Consider the following 21,340-nt stretch of genomic DNA (forward strand, 5'->3'; position numbering starts at 1 on the left):
CTATCTTACCATCTTCATTAGCTTAACTATTTACACCTGATCACACGGCCTGGAAACGTCCCAAGAGGTGTATTTTAAGAGTCAAACATGTGACAATTTTCCAATTAGATTTTCTTCAGAGACAGCATTAGCATGCACGATATGTATCAAAGTGTTGGTAAAGGAAATGGTTTCTCAACCAAATTTCTAAATTCTAACGAAGGAAAAGGAAATGTTGTGTAAGAGCACTAAAGCTGCTAGACGAACGATAGAAAGCTTCCTGGCTTGATTAATTTCTAAATCGCTGGCATTGTTCGATAACTAAATTCAATTTTCGACGAATGTAACGCTGAATTTACTACCGCGACCGTGATAGTCACCACGAACAACGTGAACGGCTGTACGTACAATTTTGTCCGCAAACCGAGATTGACTATCTCCTTTCTAATTGAAACAATTAACGCATTTTCTTTGTGGTATCCTTTCAACGGATGAAAGACCCGACAATACAAGTTTCACCCTGGATAAAGGCGATGAAGAGTGACTGAGTTATATAAAAGACCTTATTGAAAGATTTTATCACAAAGTGTTTTCAAACAATTATTAAAAGGAAACTTTCTTTTTTCACGCAGTCACGGATCGAAGGTTATGAATATCACGAAATTTTCCAAGTCATGGAGCGCTGGATTTATCTGTATAGGTACAGGATGCCAATACAAACATATAGCGTCAGCTTTGTTGTACGTCATTGAAAGATATAATTTTAAATGTTCTCTCTGACTTTTTTTATCTAACGTCAAACAAAAAGCATTCATACATTATTTATTTAAAGACACCAATAATCTTTTGGTCTATTTTCTAAATCGACAAACACCATTCTAACAATATCGAATTTTTATTTCTCTCCCCGAAATCCATCGAAGATCCGGGAGTGAACCACTTGTTAGATATAACAAAAATATGGTGCTAGGTAACGCAGCTGTGTAAACTATTCAATGGTGCCCAAAGAGAAGTAAACACATTCAAAACATTGTACTGAGTAAACAGATGCGTCCCATTACCAGAGATCTATTCAATTCATATTTAGCCCAGACGAAAAATTGTGCGTGCAGGATGTAGGTTTGCAACAAAACAAGCCATACCGTCCAGATTCGTGAATATACGAAAGCTGTTCGGGAATGTTAATGCACTTTTCCGACATCCGGGACATTCAATTCAACATAAAGGTGACAATGCAGCTGTGAACTACTTAATAATCACTCTGTTTACGTCTTATTTTATAGGTTATTCACATTTTGGCTAACGGGGTCGGATTTTAGTAAAAGGTATTGGTAATTCCCCGCCATTAAAACACATGACAAATTCAAACCGAATGACATCACTGTAGGTAAGATAATGGCCAGCTTCCAGATACTGTTTGGCAAAAACTGTAAGCATGTGAGGTGCTATTTACAAAGGATAGCCCAAGGCCTTACAATTTCGGCTCTTAAATTAGAAAGTTTGATGGAAGCAGAAATAGGGCGCGTTACCAAAGAAACACAGCCTTCTGGGGCCTCTAAAAATCCAAGCCAAGGGGAAAAAAAGTACCATAGGAGATAAAAACCACTACCCTACACAAAATTTTACCTGTCCCATTTTTGTTTAGTGACTCTAATAACACCCGTGACTCAAAGTTTCGTTAATGTAAGATACGATAATACGATCGTCCTACATAAAAATTGATAAGACCCTACAAGTGTTTTCATCAAGCCATTTGTTCTAATGTTGAATGTTAAGGAAAAAATGGAAATGTGCCAGATGAATGTTGAACTGACCCTGAAAATGTGCTCGATAGTCTCCCACAAAACTACAGTAACAAATACCGTAGAAATAATTACGTAATTCTGCTGTTGTTTCGAAATACACGTTATAGGCAAGAAAATCTCCTGCAACAGGAACTTACCTTTAAGAAAACTAGGAATGATTCAGCAAAACAGCAAAGCCCCTCAGGTATTTTCTCGTTGCTGCTGGAGAAATTGTGCAGCTTTCTCGACGGCTTTCCTCGAAGCTAGAACTCAATCAAGTCAACAGACGAAGTTCAAACAGCTGATCAAGTGGATATTTCGTGAAGGTAAAACGTGAGAACCGTCTTGTTCAGCGTATGGGGGCCGAATGATACCTCAGACTTGCAAACTTTCTATTTGGTTCAGAAAGAGAAACAACAACCTATATAAAATGGGTAATTCAATAGATGATCAGGTACACAGCATACCTATTCTCCCGCCTACCCAGGTAAAGTCACGTCCCACTTCTCCTCCTTCTTAGGGGGCTTTCCTACTTGTGCTAGTAAATTTTGTAGGTAAAGCCCCCACACCTCTGCCAGTATTCATAAGCTAAAGCAATGGTCGTGCGACTACAGTTTCTTACAGCCCCCTAGCGGCTGGACGCCAAAACCACGAAATCAGCTAATTTTTTGTTTCAACTTTTCGCAGACTTTGATTATGATGATAGAAATTTCTGAAAATGTTTAGAAAATAATTTGAAAATAAAAGTTTTTATTTTAAATGGTTTGAGCAAAGACTCGCGATAACATTTGTTTATTCAGAAAAGTTGATGCTGAACGATACTGGGGTACAATCACTTGCTCCGTTGACTATCTTTCTTTATTGTTCCATGTTTTTGTTATTACTTGTTTTCTTTTTCATGGGATCATTGTCCAGCACGTGTTACCTGTCTTCCATAGTTTCCCCCTTTCTTTTTTATTTTCATACCGTTGAAATGCGTAAATGGTTCAGTTTCCATGCTAACAATTTATGATAAAATTGGATTCAGAAACTCGTTTGCAATATAGGAGATTCTTGAACAGCTCTTTATTAATCATTTACATTTTCTTATCACGATTCATGGTACTGTTCTATTTCTTAGAAATGGAAGGAGAGGATTGTGGAATTCAAAGTATTCAATCATTAATATGAAGATAGTATCTTATATCCCTAGTGCGCAAAAAAATGTCTTCAAGGTTTGATTAGAAGAACCTCCTAGCAACTGTAAAATTCTTTGCTACAACAAAGTAAATTGGCCTGGAGGAAACTTTTCGTGAAGAAGCGTTCTACATTCATGCCGGAGCGTAGTAACAATATTCGTCTAATCTCTGGTTTCCACATGGAATCATATGTAGCACATGCGATCTCTGCTGGATGAAACAGATGCATGATCAAGTCGGGGGTCAACGTGTTGAAATCTTTCAGAATCTGTCATTTCATAGGGAATCAAACTCACGTAACTTGATACCTCTTATATTTATGCGTTCCTTTCGGGGCAAGCCGCATTTGCTTCTAGTCAAATAAAACCAACGCCATCCGTTTCTTTGGCAGAGTGACCTTGGATGTTGTTTTGTTTTTGGGGGGCAGTCGTCATTAAGTAAACGCAGAGCCAAGTAAAGACTTCATAGGAAAATAGCAGCATTTTGTTGGCTAAATCGGTCTTTCCTCTTAATACAAGCGATATCATGTCTTATTTGGGAGATCAACGTATCATGGGATTCATGGCATTTCAGTTATCTGCATTTGGGCATTAACGAACACGTTTTGGTTATTGGCAAGTTCAAAATAATGTCAGATCCGTCTTGTAGAAAAATTATGAGATCATTTTATAAAATCATACAATCTACTCTCACTACTGTTGTTTACGGTTGTTTAATGCCCCTATTTATAGCATTACTTTAAATAGATTTTCTTTAAGCGAATCGGCAGGCAGGCAGACAAGGCCAGGTTATCGGTTTTATTGAGTTAATGTTTCGTGGTGAAACCTAAATCCTTTTTTAAGCACAATGTACGATTTCAATAACTTCGACTTGCTGACGCCCACGAATACTTTCAATGTTGAAGCCTGAAGGTAAGTAAATGCACGATGACTATGCACATTTCTAACTGCTTGAGAAGTCGCCCAAGGTTATTTTTTATATTCTTGAGTGCCACTTCGCATTTAGGGCAAGACATGTAACACACATACACTGAAATCTTCCTCCGATTATTCAAATCATTTCACCTCTGTTTAAAGGATTTCTTCGTATGGACAAACCACTTCTAGCGCTATGTCAAAGACGGTAGTGAGATCTGCTAATGTGATTAAAATTTAGGCGATCGATATTATTAAGAGCTTTCAAAAATTATCTGGTTTAACTGGAATATTTTAATTATTTTGTATTGTACGTAAAAATCGCATTTTAATAAAAGTTTTAATATGACGAGAGAGACTATCTCTGGGTGAACGGAACCGGAAAGCTTTTAATTGAAGCGAACGGTTATCGGGTTCCGCACGAATTTAAGGGCAGAGTAATAAGAAAAAGAATTGTTTTCTCTTTATCCACGGCGAGTTTTATTTTTCTGTTGATACAGGCAGCTGGAATAACTGGATCACTGGATGGCCAATCAATGAGTTTGAAATATGTCAGATGGGTACTGTTTAGTACACTACCTTTTGGCTGTATATTATCGTTCGACTTGTCATCGTAATATCCGGTCTCATTATTACATCATCATTCTGGCTACTATTTGGTTTCTAAAACTGTGACCTTCTTGACAGATTCTGAAACTTCTTGAAGTCTTAAAATGAGTGGCTCCTTTAGAATAGCAGTATGGGATCCTCCTTTGATTCTATCACAAATCATCGCAGTGCAATGCATCATGTATGTCTCACTCGGATTATGGATTATAGTACTCTTGAATTTTCTTGCTGGACATCCTGTTTCAATTGATTACATATTTAAATATCAGGTACTTACCTTTGGCTCTTCAGTGATGTTGGAGTAATTTACAAGTTTTTCCGCCTTTAGGAAGTAAATGTCAAAGATGTCAGTGGACGTTTAGTTGTTGCTTGTTTCCTGTTGAACTCTCTAATAAGGTAACTTGGTACTTTTTGTATTTAAATACTCAAAGCTAATTTAGCTAACTCATAATATTTTGGTTTGTATCCTAGTGCTACATCTCTTTGGGCTATCGTCCAAAGAACAAAACTATGTTTGGATTTCAGTGCCACAGCATTCTTTTTGCATTTAGTTGCATCCCTCATTTATAACTCAGGATGGCCATATTCTGCTTCGTGGTGGGTCTTACAGTTTTCCTGTGTTACTATCACCTGTGTTCTAGCAGAGTTTCTCTGCATGCGTTCAGAAATGAAATCAATTCCACTGGGGATGTCTGCAAGGGTAGATCTCTAACTCTAATGAAAAAGGGAAAAGCAATTTTGGTCTGACATAAAATGTAAATCTGTAAATAAATGTGTGATCCTTTTACACCTCAACAATTGTGCATTTTCATCTGTCATTTCATATATTCCACTTATGTTTATATTCGTAAGCTTTCGCGTTGGTAAAAGAGAAAGGACTTGGAAATGAGGGCATCGGCCATGGAGTGAAGGACAACGATGCTGGGGAGAAATTATTTAAACTTGTTTTTTAGAAATAATAAGGAAAACTTTGAATTAATCGAATGCGGGGGAAACCCGACGAAGACTACCGGTCTGTTTTTACTTTTCAGAAGTGCATAGCAAACTTTATGCAACATTTAAATTTTGAACTTTCAATCATTACATAACATTCACTCAGTAGTTCTGGGGAAAATAATTTAGAATGTGTTATTTCTGTACAGTCAAAATTTATGTATTGCTTTGCTGAGATTAAACGGGCATATGGATGGAGTAAAAGTTTTGCAGCAGATGTTTGTCATGGACGTTAGAGAGAAAAGAATCAATTTTCACTGGATTCCCTGATGGTACACTCAACACTTTTCTCCCACGCTTCACGTTCGCTCAACAGATGCACCAATGTTTCCTCATTAAGGACAACAATCCTGCCTTCGATGTGTGGTTCCAATTTGCAAGAAGCTTTCTCCACTTCTTCCATACTGGATTGTCTCCGCAGTTTCGGTGCTCTTGGCCTGTTGTGTATCGGTACTTCAACGTCAACTACGGAGTTATTACGTTTCGTGATTACTTTACAATCAACAATTGCGGATTGAAAACTCATCTGTCATTTCATTTACTTATATTTATTTATGTTAGCTTGGTAGTGCTTAAGTTTATTAAGTGTTGGTGACACTCCTGGCCATGGAGTGAAGGACAGCGATAAGGAGAAATGATGTAAACTTGTTTTTAGAAATAACAAGGAATAGTTTGCACTATCGAAAGCGGTTCCGACAGACGTTGCCATCAGTCCGCCATTCAAAGAAAAGAAACAATTTACAAACCTGCCATAGCCCCTCATTCCACTATCATTATAAAAAGAAAAAAATTATAATCCCGTCCAAGAAAAAAAAATAAATAAATAAATCCATCGCCGGTGTCTGCCGGACGCCGGTGCTGAGGTGAGGGTCTTCAATTGAAGTTGAAGACCAGATGTCTACCGAACCCGGTAACACCGGGTCCATGGCAGACGCACCTACTTACCCCCCAGCCCATAGCCTAGTAGGCTGTATAGCATAGCCCGAGTAGGCTAAGCTACCCCCCTTCATCATCATCATCAAAAGCGGGGGACACCCGACGATGACTACCGGTCTGTTTTTACTTTTCAGAAGTGCACGGCCAACATTAAACAATATTTAAATTGTGATCTTCAATCATTACCCAACATTAATATTATGTTGAATGAAACAGTAAATCAATGCTAGTGCCTCTAACATTATTTTGATCCTTATAACAAGGCCGTAGCACGAAAGAATCAATTTTCACTGGATTCCCTGATGGTACGCGCCACACTTTTCTCCCACGCTTCACGTTCGCTCAACAGATGCACCAGTGTTTCCTCATTTAGAACAACAATCCTTCCCTCGATGCGTGGTTCCAATTTGCAAGAAGCTTTCTCCACTTCTTCCATACTGGATTGTCTCTGTAGTTTTGGTGCTCTTGGCCTGTTGTGTATCGGTACTTCAACGTCAACTACAGCTGAGCTATCTTCAAAAAGTAGTGCTTCGTTTGGAGCTTCGATTGTACTGCATCGTCGGAGACGGATTGATTCAGTTTCTGGAATAGCGGTTGGGATGCAATTCGCTGGAATTCCGTCTGGATGCAATTCGCTCTCGATTGAACGGGCCAAACTATGTCTGGGAAAAAATAAGGTGGATGATTTATAACTATTTAAAAAAAAATTAATTATTCCTGTAAATTACGGAAATATAGTTTACCTTCTTAAAAGCTTCTGAATAGCCTGGAAATGATTTTGCACTGCACAGTTTAGTGGCAAACTGTCTTCTTCATCAACCTGTGTTTGAAACACATATGTTATGCTATTAGTTTCCGCTATTGTTTAAAATAAAATTGTCTAACCAGGATTTTTTGCTTTTTCAAAATATCGAATCCGTCTTTGCCAGCAATAATGTACGCCTTTGAAACTAAACGATATTTAGTTTTGAGCTCCAAATACTGATCGCCGATGCGAACGAATCGCGGGTCTACACGCTGGAGCGGTGGTTTTGTTGGATCGAAGGCGAAACTCATTCCGCCGACCTGTAAGAAACGACCCTCCCACTTTGGGTACATGCAAACACCGTTCTCCAAAGTTGCGAGTAAATCCTCGCCGGAAATTTCGACGACGATTAGAGGATTCAGCATGGGAAGAATCTGGTTCAAATCACGAAATTTAAACGGTCCAGGAGGATGTATCTTGTCAGAGCGCAGAGTCCCAGAGTTGATAAGAGCCAAGTCCGAATCAGTTGCAGCCACCTACCGACCAATTGTCTAATTTCATTTATCAATGTAATATACAGTCATTTACTTAGTTGATTTACCATAATATCACAGATAAAATTTCCTAAATTGGTTTCAGAAGTGCGAACAGAGGAAAAACGGCCATCTAGAGGAACCGTGAATTCACCCAAGACTTCCTCCATTTTTTCTCCAATCACGCCTATGACAATAACAATAAATTAGTCTTGACATTTTGAAAAATCTATAGGTAAATAATAACCTGCAAAACCATCTAAAACCTTTTTAAGGTCCACATCTTCGTCATATTGAGAGGTAACGTCCATTAACCTAACACTGATTGATGGTTTTTCATTCTCGCCAGAAAAGCGCATCGTAATTTCAGAAAATTGACGAAAATCCGTTCCACTCTTGATGATGCACCTATTTTCCACCTGTTCTCCGTTAACAAAAAAATCCAATTAAATTGAATTAAGGTTTTTATTATCAAAAGTAATTACCTCTATAAATGCTGAAACATGATCATGACCACCAAGGATTAAATCGATCTCTTCTACTTCTTTAGCCAATCTGAGATCATTAGGTGTTCGCATGTGAGTTAAGGCAATCACAGTTCTGCAACCTTGGATATCCTTCAGGTTGCGCGCCACTGCAAACGACGGGAACAATGGCATGTTTAATCAATATCACGAATAGGCACTAGGTTTGTTTTAGAGCTTTACATAAACGGCCACATTTTACGTAATCGGTGTAGGTTACATGTTCCGGATCAACCGCTGAAAGGGTGTCCAGCCATTCTTTCTCCACTAATCCCACCTAATGACACGATTATAAAAATATTATTGCGAATTATGTGACAATATTTTTTTAAAATTATATTTCACATACCAGTCCAATGCGGGTTCCGTGCCAATCAATAACTAGACTGGACTTTCCATCTGCCTGAATTATTATTAAAAATTTATGTTGTTAAAGCTCATAACCAAATAAGAAATTGTCTTTATTCCTACCAGCGGCCTCCGTGTCTCGTTGTCTATCACGTTGGACATTAACCAGGGAAACGTAGTGGCTTCAACTCTTTGCTTCAATACGTCAATACCAAAATCTAAAAAGGAAAAGTTATTTAGTGTCAATTATTACCACATTATCCGTGGTTCTTTCTGATCACATTGTTTTATAGTTAATCGCGGTTAATCGATTACGGCTCACCGAATTCGTGGTTTCCGTAGACCGCGCATTGAATATTTAGGGCATTTAGGACTGGAACCATCTGCTCTCCTTTTTAAATTAACAAAAATATAGCAAACTTTAATTTAAAAAAAAATACAACAAATAAAAAATAAAGTGAAACTTACCTTTGGTGAATGTACTCACTTTAAAATTGAAGAAAAAAAAAAGAATAAAAAAAGAATTGTTAGAATAAAGTCAATAATTGAATTTCCAAGAACTGTAGCACTTACTGAATGACGGAGCGAATACATCACCGCTGAACAACACCAAGGGATGCAAATGAGAGAATGATTTAAATGCCGTGCAGAAACGAGCTGCTCCGCCAACAGGCTCCGTGTTCACCGACTCCACATTGTACACGTCGTTAAAGTGAAGAATGGTGAGAGTTTTTTCTTCAGTCAGATGGGCCGCCGTGGGTGACATTTCACCTGTTTTTCGTTTTTACAGTTTTTTACGCCGCTGACGAACAGTTTTTCGTTGTTTTATAGAATTTCGTTTAAATGTAAACGAATCCGTTGAGACAATTTTGTTATAAAGTTGAAGATCAAGCAAAATGTTTCACAACTTTATTCGCATCGTGATCAACCTCGGGATTGTTGCAAAGAAACGGGATAGAACCAGTGCTGCCTCTTATGAAATAGCAAAAACGTGACCAGGGTTGCCTCAAAAACACAACCTACAAAAGAAGTAAATTAAAAAAAAACATGAATAATTTCAAACCATGGTAAAAGAGGTGACGGTATGTTCACGTAAACTAGAACTTTCCCATAAGGCTATATCCTCGGTTTTTCAGTTTTTTTTTTTTCAAAGTCCTTTGCCACGATAAATGATGCCTGCCACCAAGCGGCAAGCGTAGCGTTACTGAATCGTGTTTTGTTGAATTGTGCTTCCAAAAAGGGCTAAATGATTAGCAATTTTTGAGATTTTGTAAGCAATTGTTAGCTAAGTTGGAAGAGCCAAGAGCGTCGTCGAGCTCGAGCCCCCATGTGAGATGACGTAGATTCATATCGACAGTCACAAAGTTTTTTTTTTCCCCTTTTTTTATATATTTTTAAAGCGAAATTGATGGAATACCTACATTCTGTAAAAAATGCGAGTTTTTTCACATTTTTTAAAACAAAATCCGAATTTTTTTTCTTTCGGAAGGACTTAAAAAAAAACGTGTTTAGACATAGTTCTGGAGAAAATCCGCTTGGTGTCACTACCATTTATCGTAGCAACCTGGGATCCAGCCTTATGGGAAATGTCTAGTAGGTGAACAAACCATCCCCTCTTTAACTATGCTGAAACCATGCATGCTCAAACTTTCGGTCATCTAAAGTTCATAAGCTATGGTAAAAATTGAAACCTTGGGACTTATGATAGATGACTTGATTTATAACTCAGGCATGGAGTGAAGGACAACAATGCTGGGGAGAAATTATTTAAACTTGTTTATAGAAATAACAAGGAAAAGTTTGCATTAATCGAAAGCGGGGAAAACCCGACTATCACTACCGGTTTGATTGTAGAAGCGCACGACAAAATTTAGGCAATATTTAAACTTTCATTCATTCAGTAATTCTGGGTAAAATCATTTTTAAAAAGATGTTGTTTCTGAATAATCAAAAATTTCTGTATTGCTGAGATTAAACGGGCATATGGATGGAGTAAAAGCTTCAGAAGTTTTGTCATGGACGTTAGAGGGAAAAAAGACTTAACAGCCAAATTTATCGAAGAAACAACAGGAGTGAATAACGTTTAACAATCAGATTTTAGAAAAGAAACGGTAAATTAATGCTAGTGCCTCCAACATTATTTTGATCCTTATAACAAGGCCGTAGCACGAAAGAATCAATTTTCGCTGGATTCCCTGATGGTACGCGCCACACTTTTCTGCCACGCTTCACGTTCGCTCATCAGATGCACCAATGTTTCCTCATTAAGGACAACAATCCTGCCTTCGATGTGTGGTTCCAATTTGCAAGAAGCTTTCTCCACTTCTTCCATACTGGATTGTCTCCGCAGCTTTGGTGCTCTTGGCCTGTTGTGTATCGGTACTTCAACGTCAACTACAGCTGAGCTATCTTCAAAAAGTAGTGCTTCGTTTGGAGCTTCGATTGTACTGCATCGTCGGAGACGGATTGATCCAGTTTCTGGAATAGCGGTTGGGATCATTCCGTCTGGATGCAATTCGCTCTCGATCGTACGGGCCAAACTATGTCTGTTAAAGAAAATGGTGATGACTCACAGCTATTAAAAAGAAAATTATTATTCCTATAAATTACGGAAATATTGTTACCTTCGAGAAAGCGTAACGAGACTTTGCCTATGATGAGTTGGACGTTTGTTCTTAGCGCAAAGCTTCTGGATAGCCTGGAAATGATTTTGCACTGCACAGTTTAGTGGCAAACTGTCTTCTTCATCAACCTTTGTTTCAAACACATATGTTATGCTATTAGTTTCCGCTATTGTTTAAAATAAAATTGTCTAACCAGGATTTTTTGCCTTTTCATAACATCGAATCCGTCTTTGCCAGCAATCATGTACGCCTTTGTAACTAAACGATATTTAGTTTTGAGCTCCAAATACTGATCACCGATACGAACGAATCGCGGGTCTACACGCTGGAGCGGTGGTTTTGTTGGATCGAAGGCGAAACTCATTCCGCCGACCTGTAAGAAACGACCCTCCAACTTTGGGTACATGCAAACACCGTTCTCCAATGCGGCGAGTAAATCCTCGCCGGAAATTTCGACGACGATTAGAGGATCAAGCATAGGAAGAATCTGGCTCAAATCACGAATTTTGAACGGACCAGGCGGATGTATCTTGTCGGATCGCAGAGTCCCAGAGTTGAGTAGAGCCAAATCCGAATCAGTTGCAGCCACCTACCGACCAAATATCTAATTTCAATTATCAATATACAGTCATTTATTTAGTTGATTTACCATAATATCACAGATAAAATTTCCTAAATTGGTTTCAGAAGTGCGAACAGAAGCAAAAAGGCCATCTAGAGGAACCGTGAATTCACCCAAGACTTCCTCCATTTTTTCTCCAATCACGCCTATGACAATAACAATAAATTAGTCTTGCCCTTTTGAAAAATCTATAGGTAAATTTAACCTGTAAAACCATCTAAAACCTTTTTAAGGTCCACATCTTCGTCGTATTGAGAGGTAACGTCCATTAACCTAACACTGATTGAGGGTTTTTCTTTCTCGCCAGAAAAGCGCATCGTAATTTCAGAAAATTGACGAAAATCCGTTCCACTTTTGATGATGCACCTATTTTCCACCTATTTTCAGGTCACAAAAAATTAAATCAAATTACATTGAATTAAGATGTTTTTATCGAAAGTAATTACCTCTATAAATTCTGAAACATGATCATGGCCTCCAAGGATTAAATCGATCTCCTCTACTTCCTTAGCTAATCTGAGATCGTTAGGTGTTCGCATGTGAGTTAAGGCAATCACAGTTCTGCAACCTTGGATATCCTTTAGGTTGCGCGCCACTGCATATGACGGGAACAATGGCATGTTTAATCAATATCACGAATAGGAACTAGGTTTGTTTTAGAGCTTTACATAAACGGCCACATTCTACGTAATCGGTGTAGGTTACGTGTTCCGGATCAACCGCTGAAAGTGTGTCCAGCCATTCTTTCTCCACCAACCCCACCTGATGACAAATAGATTATAAAATATATTTATTTTGGACTTATGTGACAATTTGTTTAAAATTTATGCTTTACATACCAGTCCAATGCGGGTTCCGTGCCAATCAATAACTAAACTGCACTTTCCATCTGCCTGAATTATTATTAAAAATTCATGATAATTAAGGTCAAAATCAATTATTAATTTTCTCTATTCATACCAGTGGCCTCCGTGTCTCGTTGTCTATCACGTTGGACATTAGCCAAGGAAACGTAGTGGCTTCAACTCTTTGCTTCAACACGTCAATACCGAAATCTAAAAAAGGAAGATTTATTTAGTGTCGATTATTCCCACATTTTCTTTTGTTTCTCTCTAATCTGATTGTTTTTATAGTTAATCGATTACGGCTCACCGAAATCGTGGTTTCCGTAGACCGCGCATTGAATATTTAGGGCATTGAGCACTGGTACCATCTGCTCTCCTTTTTAAATTAACAAAAAAATATTAAACTTTAATTTTTAAAAATTACAACAAATAAAAAATAAAGTGAAACTTACCTTTGGTGAATGTACTCACTTTAAAATTAAAGAAATAAAAATAAATAAAAAAAGAATTGTTAGAATAAAATCAATAATTGAATTTCCAAGAACTGTAGCACTTACTGAATGACGGAGCGAATACATCACCACTGAACAACACCAAGGGATGCAAATGAGAGAATGATTTAAATGCCGTGCAGAAACGAGCTGCTCCGCCAACAGGCTCCGTGTTCACCGACTCCACATTGTACACGTCGTTAAAGTGAAGAATGGTGAGAGTTTTTTCTTCAGTCAGATGGGCCGCCGTGGGCGACATTTCACCTGTTTTTCGTTTTTTTTTACAAAGGATCCCAAACATATTAGACTTGTTGAACATCCGAAAGCTCCTCTGTGAATGCGACAAATGTTGTTTCTCAAAATAAAACCTAGACTAGCTTCGGCAAAGGACAAACGCTTTCTTCCTTGAAAAATTGGTGTAGTCACGGAGAAATTTGATCAAACTAGTTTTTTGCGCGTCTAGAGTTGTTCGTTTTTCTCTTACGGGTTGTTACCCTCAACAGTCATCCAACCAGCATCAAGTTCGGCGTCGAAAGCGTTGCGAAGCGAAATTTCAGCTCAAAGACTTTCTATGTGGTCGTGATGATAAGTTTGTTTTCTATGTACACAGCCGAATAACAATAACACAATCCACTTGCAGTAGTATAAGGCGACCGTTTCCAGGAAAAATAAAACAGCTAATAACACGATACAGAATGGTAATCAGTTGGTCATAGCTTCAACTTTCTAGTCTGCCGTCATTTTTTCCCAACTCTTGCTCTTATTTCATTGCATTCCAACGGAAGTCAGCTGCTGAAAGCATATTGTGAAAAGCGCACAGTGAGCTTATGACTGTCGGATCACTTTACTGTTGACAGCTTGTCCCGCTACAACCGGTTGTGATCGTTAAATTTGCCCAGTTATTAAGTTTTTTTATATCCGCCCAATTTCCCGCCTAAATTACAGACGAACATAACATGGTACGGAAATTGATAAGGGGCTGTCATTCAAGTAGAGTTAGTTTTGTAATCGCACCACCGGACGAAAACGAAGGATTGAATCTATGGTTAAGAGATAATATACTACGAGTCGTTCAGGATACTAATGAGCACGATCAGTTGGGTAGTCACGGGAAACGGGGTCACAGCTGTTCGCCAGTCTGGCTGGGAATATCGATCCGCAAGCGCAATGGAAGAATATTGGCGGGACTCGTCTGCGAGGAAACCCGAACGTTACAGGAAATTCCATTAGGTAACCACGTAACCACAGTAAATTTACCAAGAAAATGTTCTTTGTCCACCTTATAGAAAACTTTGACGTCACTTCCACTTTCAAAATATCGGCAAATAATTGGCTAGAAAGTGAAGCCCTACGTTAGAAACTTCCAGCCGAAATTCGCTGTTGAGAAATTGGCTGTACACATGACAAAAGGCTGGTTCTATTTGAGTAAAAGTGTACATCACACAGGCACACAGCAACCTTATCTTTAGAAAATGTATGGAATTAAAAATAGTGGCCATAGTCTATTGCCAAACAGGACATTCGTAACACACGGATAAACTTTTACATAACCGAAAACTTGAAATAATAAAAAACAAAACGAAACGTAAATAAATAAATAAATTGCTGTACCTTGGATAATGCGGGGTCCTCTGATGTAAACGGTTTTTGCTACGCTCAAACAGTTTTTTACGCCGCTGACGAACAGTTTGTCGTTGTTTTATAGGATTTTGTTTAAATGTAAAAGAATCAGTCGAGAAAATGGTGTTAAAAAGTTGAAGATCAACCAAGGGCATGTAGCATAGCTTTGTTCGCACCGTGATCAACCACGGGATAGTTGCAAAGAAACAGGATAGAACCCGTCTAGTGCGCAGCAGTGAGTTCTCTGCGTGAAAGGCTCACAGTTGGCGGTGTAGACATGGGTTTGGCTGTGGCGCATGAGTAAAAATATCCCATTTGCACAAGGATTCGACCTTCGGCGGGCGGTACCATCTACCGTCGACGAGCGTTCAAACACGCCCTTAGAATCCCGTACTCGGTGGTTTTCATTGCTTTCTATACTGCTACGATATGAACGGCAACCTTGATATTCCTTAACAGTGGGGCACATTTGAAAAGGAGTGGCCCGTTCACGTAACTGACCTTGATGACTGAATTCACATGTCTTTATTTCAAAAAATGTTAAGAAATGGAAATGAAGTGGTGTCTGACTGGGTGTCTGAGTTGGTCTGAGCAAGGGGAAGGGGTGTATTGGAGGCCAGTGTCCATGGTTGTCTTTTGATGATTTTAAGAGACATGAAATTAATTAATTAATTTCTTTTAAATTAAATAAAAAAATTTTATTATTTATATTTAATTTTCAACTGACCAATAAAATTATTGTTTAAGTTTGGGTCAAGAAAACAAATGAAAAATGCAAAGAGAGGCATCTTGTGGTCAATAAGCAGACGACAAATTTTAAACTTCTTATCACTTTTATCAGTTTATCTAATTAGAGTTGTTGTCAAAAGTAAAACCAAAGAAAATTTGACACAGATTGAAGACATTTTCTGCGTAGAAGATGCGTCGCATTACTTGCTGGTGCTTAGTTGTCACTGTTTTACTTCTAGTTAATCATGCGGAGGCATGGAAACATTTTTGGCGTGGAAAATGGTTTAAAAGAAATGTGGAACTATCCTCAAGTAACACTAATTTACCACCAGATCAATGGTTTGATCAGAAGCTCGACCACTTTGATGTTGTCAACTTAAATACTTGGAAACAGGTAATACGTAACGCATCATTAGATAAAATTTTGTCTATAAAAAAATAATTTTTGCATTTACAGCGGTATCATACCAATGATACTTTCTTTAAAGGAGATAGCCCTGTCTTCTTGATGATTGGTGGTGAAGGTGAAGCTAGCCCAAAATGGATGGTACAAGGCATGTGGATTGAGTGGGCAAAACAGTTTAATGCTCTGTGCTTCCAGCTCGAACACAGATATTATGGAAAAAGTCATCCAACAAAGTACTTATTCTGGGACATCATTTATTGAATGTTTTACTCAACCTCTTTTATCATCTAATAGGAACATGAGCACTAAGAATCTCAAATACCTCAGCAGTGAACAGGCTCTTGCAGACTTGGCTTATTTCATTGAAGCAAAGAAGAAAGAACTAAAACTGTCCAACAACAAATGGATCGTGTTTGGTGGTTCCTACTCAGGCTCATTGGCAGCTTGGTTCAGGCTAAAATATCCCCATCTTGCACATGGTGCTGTTGCATCTAGTGCACCCCTTTTTGCAAAAATAAATTTCAAAGGTAATATAGATCTAATTAAATTTTTTTAAATTATTACTGCTGCTATACAAATTTGTCTATTGTTTAGAATACCTTGGCGTTGTTACCAATGCTTTGCAAACAACATCGCAAAGTTCTAAGTGCACTAGTGCTATAGAACAGGCAACTATTGCCTTGGAAGATGAGATCCAATCAACAAGTTGCTGCAAAACAATGGACAAACTGTTTAGCCTTTGTGATCCCCTTGATACCACAAACAAACTAGACGTTGCAAATTTCTTTGAAACTTTGGCTGGCAATTTCGAAGGCGTTGTCCAGTACAACAAAGACAATCGCGATTTTAAAGGTGCAAACATCACGATGGACGTTTTGTGTGATATGATGACGGATCCCAAAATTGGCTCTCCACTTGCTCGTTATGCAGCAGTAAATAATGTGTTGTTAGGCACTACGGGGGAGAAGTGTCTCGACTACAAGTACGATAAATTTCTCAAAGACATGCGTTCTACAGACTGGAATAGTTCCGCTTCTGAGGGAGGTAAGAATTCATCCCAATTTCTTCTTTTTACTTTCTTCATTATATTTTGATGTGTAAAAATAATTGTGATTTTTAAGGTCGCCAATGGACATACCAAACCTGCACTGAATTTGGCTATTACCAATCGTCCGACCTTGAGGATCAGCCCTTTGGGAAAAGATTTCCCATTGCATTTTCTGTTCGCCAGTGTAGTGATATTTTTGGAGGGAAATTCAATTATAAGCTCCTAAAGAATGCAGTCGCTCGAACTAATTTCATTTATGGTGGCCTGGGACTGAAACTAGATCGAACCGTGTTTCCTAATGGATCTGTGGATCCTTGGTCCGCTTTAGGGATCACCTCTAATACAACAGGAAATGTTGCCATCTTTATTCAAGGTAACTCAAAAGATCATTCGCAAAGATAAAACAATTCTTTATTGATTCTATCTCAGGAACGGCGCATTGTGCTGATATGTATCCATCGTCGCCGAAAGATTCACTCGAACTAACTGAAGCAAGAAATGTGATTGAAAGTCATCTCCGCTCGTGGATCTCAATCGAATGATTTGAATCTCATTATTAGAATATTCTGCGCTGTTCATTGTGAGGCTAAAGTGCCCGAATAATATAGCAGTTCTAATTGAATTATTTCTCGTACGATTTTAGAGACTACGACAAAGTGCATCATAGGCTAGACTCTTTACTCTTTGTACTCAAAGACCTATTGATTAAAAGTGTTGCGAAGTTCGTCTATTTGAAACCATAACTTCATCGGTGCTAACTTTATCTTTATCTATTGGTTATTGCGTCGTTGTTTGTTTATCCGCCACAAGTCTAAAAGTGCGGCTTCGCTATAGTGCGTACATTTGAAAGGAAATGTTAACTTATATTCAATTGAATTTCCCGTAGACCGGGTGACCCACCGCGTATTGAGCGTGACGATTTTCCGGCCCCGCCTTATACGGATCCAGAGCGTCATCGTCGCTGCTGGTCTGAATCTTCGAAAAGGATTTCGGTTTCTGATGTCAACGACTATGACGACCGCAAATACGAACGCAGAGACGTCGTCGACGGGGAAAATGATGAACACGCGCCTGGCGATCCCAAGATCAAAGTATGAAATTGATAATGTAGATTTAAAAAACTCAATTTCATTTAAACGTTTTGATTCGTATTTGAAAAGTGAAGCGGAATTGTCTAAAATCGCCACGGGGATCGGCAAAGTCTTTTTGCACAACCTGAAGGAACGTGAGAAATTCAGACAGTGGAAAACGAGCCATTTGGATCCACGCAACGCTTCACGAACTCCTTCTGCACACAAGGTAAAATACATTTTCTTTCAATTTCAATTCGATTTGATTTTAAATTATCTTAACAGGAGCCGCCGTTGCGTTTGCGCTACGAGAGTCCAATCAACGCATCGCCTTCAAGTTTCAAGGATCATCCGCGACCTTTCGATTACGAGGAACCCGAACTGGACAGGCAATCCACCCATCGCTCGTCTCTCGGTCGATCCATCGGCACTCTGCCTACCTACAACGGTATTTATTCCCCCTTAGTGAATAGAAATAGTGTCACAAAACTTTTTGATTTTGTATTTCGTAACTTTGGAATGATGTCCTTTGATTCTATCCGTGTTCCATCTTGTCCGCTTCTTTTATTACATCTTTTTCTCATTTCTTTTGACAGCGTTCCGTGTTAGACACGGAATTTGAAGCCATTTTCCAGATGACGCGCTCCGACTTCTACCACATCCCGCCCTGGAAGCGCAATGAAATCAAGAAACGCTTCCGGCTGTTCTAGGACAAAAACTAATTGACGCGGGATTGTCCCAGCAGCTGAAGAATTCTTTGGCTACAGACAACATCATCAACAACAACACCACAAAGGATTCGACGGAATTTGTTATATTTTGTTTCCCCTTTTTTTTCTTGTTTCACGAGGTGGGATAGGGTGGGAGGGAATGACAGTTGGATACTCTATTGAGTAGAAACTTTGCAGCTTTGTTTGCGCTTTCGTCTAAAAAGTAGGCGAACGAAAGATATTTTCATTGGCATTATTATTATTAACGTACCAGAAGCTATTAGAGCTTCAATCAAAACAATCGGGGATGGGCAGACTCTTTCAAACTATATGTAAAAAAACAAAAAAAGTGAAACTCTTAACCAGTTTCTCGTCTATTTTGAAGAAGAAAAAGAAAAGAGTTGCGTAGAACCCGATGATATTGAACACACCCAGTCGGAACTGGTTTCAACCAGTTCAGTACATAATGAATAACGATCAAGTGGAACGACTTTTCTACGATTGCATACGGACAGCATTGAGAATGATTTTTTTCATTTTTTTTAAATTATTATTCGTCCGATTTAAAGTGAAGAAAACTAAAATCATTGGCAATTATTTTTTTTAATGAGCACGTAAATTCGGGAAGGATTTAAAAGAAAAACCGTAAAATGGCACTCGATTTTTCGAGAGGGTGGGATATACTAGAGCAGCATCCGTTTCTCTAAAAAAAAAACACACAAAGTAGATTGAATTATATTTTGCTATAGAGCTATCAAATTATTGTTTCTTTTCTTTCTTTCTTCTTCTCCCTCTGAACGGAATAATCCCCGACAAAAAGTGTTTTCCCCCCACAATATTATTTGCTGAAATACCTGGGTCACATGTATCACACGAGGGAGCTTTGAATTTCCGATTGGGTTTTGGTATTTCAAGAGCAATCAAGTTGTTTCCAAATCTCTACTTTTTTCTTGTAAACAATCTTTTTCAAGTGGGCAGCTTTATAAACATCACAAGAAACTAACAGGCAGCAGGTGCTCCCAAATATGAAGTGAAAAAAAAAAATATTTATTAAAAAAAAAAATACCATTCAATCGCAAAATGGACGAGAGATGTGTCTGGTTTTCTTCTATTTCGAGGAACGTCACTCTTTTTTCGTATTTAAAAAAATTGCCCTTAACGTCAATTAAAAATTAGCATTTTTGGCATTTCACTTTCCTCTATCTAATGTTCTTCATCTCTGTAATCACACACCCAACTGTTGTGACTTACTTTTGGATTCTCCCTTGTCTGTGTCCTAGTCGCTTCGGGATTGCAAAAAAAAAATTCATTTATTTAAAGCAACAAAAAATAAAGGTAATTTTACTCTCTACCGAAACCCAAACACTTTTTTGAAATACATGTAATCGACTTCAGCAGTTCTCTCAATATTCATTTCTTATCATATCATAGATGAGTGTTAGTCATATTAGAATTTAGATCACTGATATTGAATCGCAGGTATTTCCAACTGTTTATGTGGCTTTTCGACATCAACAATATGTCGATTCCAATGGCCAATGTGGAAATTTACATTTAGAAAAAATATATAATTTTTTTGGCATGAAACTTGGCATTTATCAATAAAAGTTTTACAAGACAAATTATTACCCACATTAAAAATATTAATTTTCTCACAATAGATAAAAACAATCAATTCCCAGTGACTATATCACCGCCACATTTAAACATAATTAAATAAAATATAAATTTTGGCTCTAGTAATTCCTTGAGGTAAGTTAGGGAATGCCTTAGTAATGTAGTGACTCGGGGCAGAGTAGTGCTTCGGAGCTCCGGTTCAATAGGCCGGAGCAGGGTATATAGTGATATGGTAAGAGCCTCAGTGTAGTAGCTGGGAGTGGCGTAGGTTATAGTGTAAACTCCAGGGTAGTGTAGCAGCAGCATACGTGGTTGTGTGATATTATGCCTTGTCGGTGTAGTACTTGGGGAGGGGGGGGGGGGGCTAGGTGGAGTGTAGGTTGTGGTGGAGTTCATCGGTGACTTGATGGTGTAGGCTGGGGCAGCGTAGGTTGGAGTGTAGTATTTGGGCACTTCGGTGTAGTATTCGACAACAATCAATAGCTTCGATGCAATCCAAGTAAAATTTTCTTACTTTCTCCAGTTCGCCTATTTTCTCGGCTGCTGCCAAAATAAGAGGCAAGCAATCCAACACGACCACAAATTCCACAATGGTCTTGGGTTCCTTGGCCTCCAGGCAAAAGGTGTGCAGCAAAGAGCACAGCGGAACGATGGCGCCAATGGCACAATAAAGCGATCTCATTGTCATTGCCCCCTGATATTAAAAAGAAAAATAGTTAAAAATCAATCAGCAACAGACACATTGAAATGAATTACCCAAAGTGATCTTGGTGATGTCCCATGCTGCTTCCTTTTGGTATTTCAAGTCGCCTTTGCTCGGCACGTCCACCAACGGACGAAGTAACGTTGTTGGTAATGAGATCTTGGACCTCAACGGCGTTGACGGCCGCAATCCTCGATACGATTGCGGCCGCCTCCTTGACGATGGGACGATAGGAATGAGCAAGAAACTTGGCCAGCAACGGGTAGGCACTGTCAGCCGCCAGAACGGAATCGGTTCTGCCTTTGACGATCT

At 38.6% G+C, this 21,340-nt stretch overlaps 4 protein-coding genes and 1 long non-coding RNA gene across 9 annotated transcripts; 3 read left to right on the top strand and 2 right to left on the bottom strand.

The window, feature by feature from the left end:
• Nucleotides 1–3,932: 3,932 nt before the first annotated feature.
• Nucleotides 3,933–5,259, top strand: LOC124341387 (protein SYS1 homolog). 2 transcript variants are annotated; one of them, XM_046794481.1, is made up of 4 exons: nt 3,933–4,063; nt 4,356–4,733; nt 4,793–4,860; nt 4,936–5,259. In XM_046794481.1, the coding sequence occupies exons 2-4, from the start codon at nt 4,569–4,571 to the stop codon at nt 5,174–5,176; spliced, it is 474 nt and encodes a 157-aa protein (XP_046650437.1). In that variant the 5' UTR covers nt 3,933–4,063; nt 4,356–4,568; the 3' UTR covers nt 5,177–5,259. The 2 variants fall into 2 exon arrangements, with proteins under 2 accessions (XP_046650437.1, XP_046650438.1); XM_046794482.1 differs by having other exon boundaries at nt 3,944–4,478; nt 4,543–4,733.
• Nucleotides 5,260–5,601: 342 nt separating this feature from the next.
• LOC124340972 (trifunctional nucleotide phosphoesterase protein YfkN-like) lies at nt 5,602–15,197 on the bottom strand. Of its 3 annotated transcripts, none has more exons than XM_046793831.1 (14): nt 14,737–15,197; nt 13,192–13,389; nt 13,087–13,104; nt 12,942–13,010; nt 12,750–12,844; nt 12,629–12,682; nt 12,458–12,551; nt 12,236–12,384; nt 11,995–12,166; nt 11,817–11,935; nt 11,361–11,756; nt 11,168–11,295; nt 10,938–11,089; nt 5,602–5,922 (listed from the first exon to the last, which is right to left on the bottom strand). In XM_046793831.1, the coding sequence occupies exons 2-14, from the start codon at nt 13,382–13,384 to the stop codon at nt 5,705–5,707; spliced, it is 1,857 nt and encodes a 618-aa protein (XP_046649787.1). In that variant the 5' UTR covers nt 13,385–13,389; nt 14,737–15,197; the 3' UTR covers nt 5,602–5,704. The 3 variants fall into 3 exon arrangements, with proteins under 3 accessions (XP_046649787.1, XP_046649785.1, XP_046649784.1); XM_046793829.1 differs by having other exon boundaries at nt 5,603–5,894; nt 10,910–11,089; XM_046793828.1 differs by lacking the exon at nt 5,602–5,922 and having other exon boundaries at nt 10,480–11,089.
• LOC124340984 (mannosylglucosyl-3-phosphoglycerate phosphatase-like) lies at nt 6,621–9,588 on the bottom strand. Its single transcript, XM_046793847.1, has 12 exons — nt 9,117–9,588; nt 9,012–9,029; nt 8,866–8,934; nt 8,667–8,761; nt 8,545–8,598; nt 8,379–8,472; nt 8,157–8,305; nt 7,919–8,090; nt 7,740–7,858; nt 7,279–7,674; nt 7,137–7,213; nt 6,621–7,055 (listed from the first exon to the last, which is right to left on the bottom strand). The coding sequence occupies exons 1-12, from the start codon at nt 9,307–9,309 to the stop codon at nt 6,674–6,676; spliced, it is 1,818 nt and encodes a 605-aa protein (XP_046649803.1). The 5' UTR covers nt 9,310–9,588; the 3' UTR covers nt 6,621–6,673.
• Nucleotides 15,198–15,542: 345 nt separating the features above from the next.
• Nucleotides 15,543–17,671, top strand: LOC124341053 (putative serine protease K12H4.7). 2 transcript variants are annotated; one of them, XM_046793951.1, is made up of 7 exons: nt 15,543–15,868; nt 15,932–16,113; nt 16,175–16,407; nt 16,475–16,924; nt 17,002–17,301; nt 17,358–17,508; nt 17,572–17,671. In XM_046793951.1, the coding sequence occupies exons 1-6, from the start codon at nt 15,665–15,667 to the stop codon at nt 17,468–17,470; spliced, it is 1,482 nt and encodes a 493-aa protein (XP_046649907.1). In that variant the 5' UTR covers nt 15,543–15,664; the 3' UTR covers nt 17,471–17,508; nt 17,572–17,671. The 2 variants fall into 2 exon arrangements, with proteins under 2 accessions (XP_046649907.1, XP_046649906.1); XM_046793950.1 differs by lacking the exon at nt 17,572–17,671 and having other exon boundaries at nt 17,358–17,550.
• A 418-nt stretch (nt 17,672–18,089) lies between these two features.
• Nucleotides 18,090–20,028, top strand: LOC124341577. Its single transcript, XR_006918493.1, has 2 exons — nt 18,090–18,446; nt 18,595–20,028. It is a non-coding gene; the product is annotated as an uncharacterized LOC124341577 (long non-coding RNA).
• Nucleotides 20,029–21,340: the final 1,312 nt, after the last annotated feature.

Source organism: Daphnia pulicaria, chromosome 5 (assembly GCF_021234035.1).
Source record: "Daphnia pulicaria isolate SC F1-1A chromosome 5, SC_F0-13Bv2, whole genome shotgun sequence".
NCBI classification, from domain to species: domain Eukaryota; kingdom Metazoa; phylum Arthropoda; class Branchiopoda; order Diplostraca; family Daphniidae; genus Daphnia; species Daphnia pulicaria.

Coding starts and splice junctions, on each gene's coding strand:
- LOC124340972 (XM_046793831.1), bottom strand. CDS start 13,384: ATGTCGCCCACGGCGGCCCATCTGACTGAAGAAAAAACTCTCACCATT. Junction 12,167..12,235: donor ATGTTTCAGAATTTATAGAG/GTAATTACTTTC, acceptor ACCTGAAAATAG/GTGGAAAATAGGTGCATCAT. Junction 11,296..11,360: donor TGAAAAGGCAAAAAATCCTG/GTTAGACAATTT, acceptor TTTGAAACAAAG/GTTGATGAAGAAGACAGTTT.
- LOC124341053 (XM_046793951.1), top strand. CDS start 15,665: ATGCGTCGCATTACTTGCTGGTGCTTAGTTGTCACTGTTTTACTTCTA. Junction 15,869..15,931: donor ACTTAAATACTTGGAAACAG/GTAATACGTAAC, acceptor TTGCATTTACAG/CGGTATCATACCAATGATAC. Junction 16,408..16,474: donor TGCAAAAATAAATTTCAAAG/GTAATATAGATC, acceptor TCTATTGTTTAG/AATACCTTGGCGTTGTTACC.
- LOC124340984 (XM_046793847.1), bottom strand. CDS start 9,309: ATGTCACCCACGGCGGCCCATCTGACTGAAGAAAAAACTCTCACCATT. Junction 8,473..8,544: donor ACGGAACCCGCATTGGACTG/GTATGTGAAATA, acceptor TCGTGTCATTAG/GTGGGATTAGTGGAGAAAGA. Junction 7,675..7,739: donor ATTTTATCTGTGATATTATG/GTAAATCAACTA, acceptor ATTGGTCGGTAG/GTGGCTGCAACTGATTCGGA.
- LOC124341387 (XM_046794481.1), top strand. CDS start 4,569: ATGAGTGGCTCCTTTAGAATAGCAGTATGGGATCCTCCTTTGATTCTA. Junction 4,734..4,792: donor ATTACATATTTAAATATCAG/GTACTTACCTTT, acceptor TTCCGCCTTTAG/GAAGTAAATGTCAAAGATGT. Junction 4,861..4,935: donor CTGTTGAACTCTCTAATAAG/GTAACTTGGTAC, acceptor TTTGTATCCTAG/TGCTACATCTCTTTGGGCTA.